General features: G+C 40.7%; 1 protein-coding gene across 4 annotated transcripts in view; it reads right to left on the reverse strand.

Moving 5' to 3' along the window:
* Nucleotides 1-1,272: 1,272 nt before the first annotated feature.
* nudt17 (nudix (nucleoside diphosphate linked moiety X)-type motif 17) overlaps nt 1,273-1,952 on the reverse strand; it is a 10,592-nt gene continuing 9,912 nt past the window's right edge. For all 4 annotated transcript variants that reach the window (XM_078251970.1, XM_078251969.1, XM_078251967.1 and 1 more), the window contains one exon: nt 1,273-1,582. In XM_078251970.1, coding sequence (XP_078108096.1) covers nt 1,418-1,582 — 165 coding nt within the window. In that variant the 3' untranslated portion in view covers nt 1,273-1,417. The remainder of the gene's footprint in view (nt 1,583-1,952) is intronic.

Below are 1,952 nucleotides of genomic sequence, written 5' to 3' on the forward strand. Positions count from 1 at the left end.
GATTTATGGATGTTTTTCTCACTTTTATTGATGTTTTTGAAGATTTATGGATGTTTTTGTCACTTTTATTGATGTTTTTGAAGATTTATGGATGTTTTTCTCACTTTTATTGATGTTTTTGAAGATTTACGGACGTTTTTGTCACTTTTATTGATGTTTTTGTCACTTTTATTGATGTTTTTGAAGATTTACGGATGTTTTTCTCACTTTTATTGATGTTTTTGATGATTTACGGACGTTTTTGTCACTTTTAGTGACGTTTTTGTCACTTTTATTGATGTTTTTGTCAGTTTTATTGATGTTTTTGTCACTTTTATTGATGTTTTTGTCACTTTTATTGATGTTTTTGAAGATTTATGGACGTTTTTGTCACTTTTATTGATGTTTTTGTCACTTTTATTGATGTTTTTGAAGATTTATGGACGTTTTTGTCACTTTTATTGATGTTTTTGTCACTTTTCCTGGTGTTTTTGTCACTTTTATTGATGTTTTTGTCAGTTTTCCTGGTGTTTTTGTCAGTTTTATTGATGTTTTTGTCACTTTTCCTGGTGTTTTTGAAGATTTACGGACGTTTTTGTCAGTTTTATTGATGTTTTTGTCACTTTTATTGATGTTTTTGAAGATTTATGGACGTTTTTGTCACTTTTATTGATGTTTTTGTCACTTTTATTGATGTTTTTGTCACTTTTATTGACGTTTTTGTCACTTTTATTGATGTTTTTGTCACTTTTATTGATGTTTTTGAAGATTTACGGACGTTTTTGTCACTTTTATTAGACAGATGTACAGGGACAGCTTTAGACAGCAGTGTTCAAGACTAGAATGTCTTCCCAACATGGTCGTGTTTCTGCTGGGAAAATGGGATATAAGGAGATGTCATATGTTACGCGAGGAACAGAACTGTTGTCACTTTGTAACTCTGTTCATTGTGAATTGCTGTTCTTGTCATTTTTGATTGTTCTCTCGAGAAAATAATTAAACCCTTCCACCGGATACCTAAACTTTTAATCCAGTTTGCAGCCTGTCTTTATTTTGTTTCAACAAGGTCTCTTCTTCACCCAAATTCCTCCCTCGCTGAACAGAAACTTCCACCACAGATGTTAGCCTACATTTAGCGAGTATCTGTGTGACTCACATCGGCCGTAGCTGCATCCCTTCTAGCCACAACCTGGGAAACAACCCCCGTATTTCAGTATTTCAGGGGCCATAACGGGGCTTGAAGGTGTGTCAGCGCTGCCACCTGGTGGCCTGGAGGAGACATTAGCTACAGAGTCATTTGTGTAAATGGTTTATTTCTTTAAAAAAATAAAGATGGGATTCAAAGAACATGAAGATAAAAGTGGCATTAATAAAGAGTAATTTCTCTGAGCCAGTGCAGTCCTGCAGGGTGGGGGGAGGGGGGGTCAGAGGTCAAAGGTCAGGGGGCGGGGTCTCCAGGGTCTGCAGCCACACCTCCAGGGCAAACTTGGTCCCGGTGCTGACCCGCTCCACGTCCGGGCCGCTGACTGGCGCCCGGCTGACCAACGCTTCCAGAGGCAGAGCCCAGTCGCTCAGAGCTCCGTCGGGGGAGACCTGAGACACACTGCAGACACACAGCGAGGGGGGCTCAAAGGTCACAGAGACACACAGCAGGGGGGGTCAAAGGTCACAGAGATACACAGCAGACACACAGCTGGGGGGTCAAAGGTCACAGAGACACACAGCAGACACACAGCAGGGGGGTCAAAGGTCACAGAGACACACAGCAGGTTAACCGTGTCCCTCATCTGTTAGCTGGAGCCCAGAGTCACCTGATAACACGTCTTTACCTTGAGATGCTTAGATGTTTTTACCGTTTATCGTCTTATTTTGTCGTCTCACTACGATGTTCTGCGTCTTTTGTCTTCTTGTCTTTCGTACCGTGTTGTCTCGCCACTGCTTCCGTTTCCTCCGACTTTCTTTATTTTCTGCTG

Source organism: Sander vitreus, chromosome 6 (assembly GCF_031162955.1).
Source record: "Sander vitreus isolate 19-12246 chromosome 6, sanVit1, whole genome shotgun sequence".
NCBI classification, from domain to species: domain Eukaryota; kingdom Metazoa; phylum Chordata; class Actinopteri; order Perciformes; family Percidae; genus Sander; species Sander vitreus.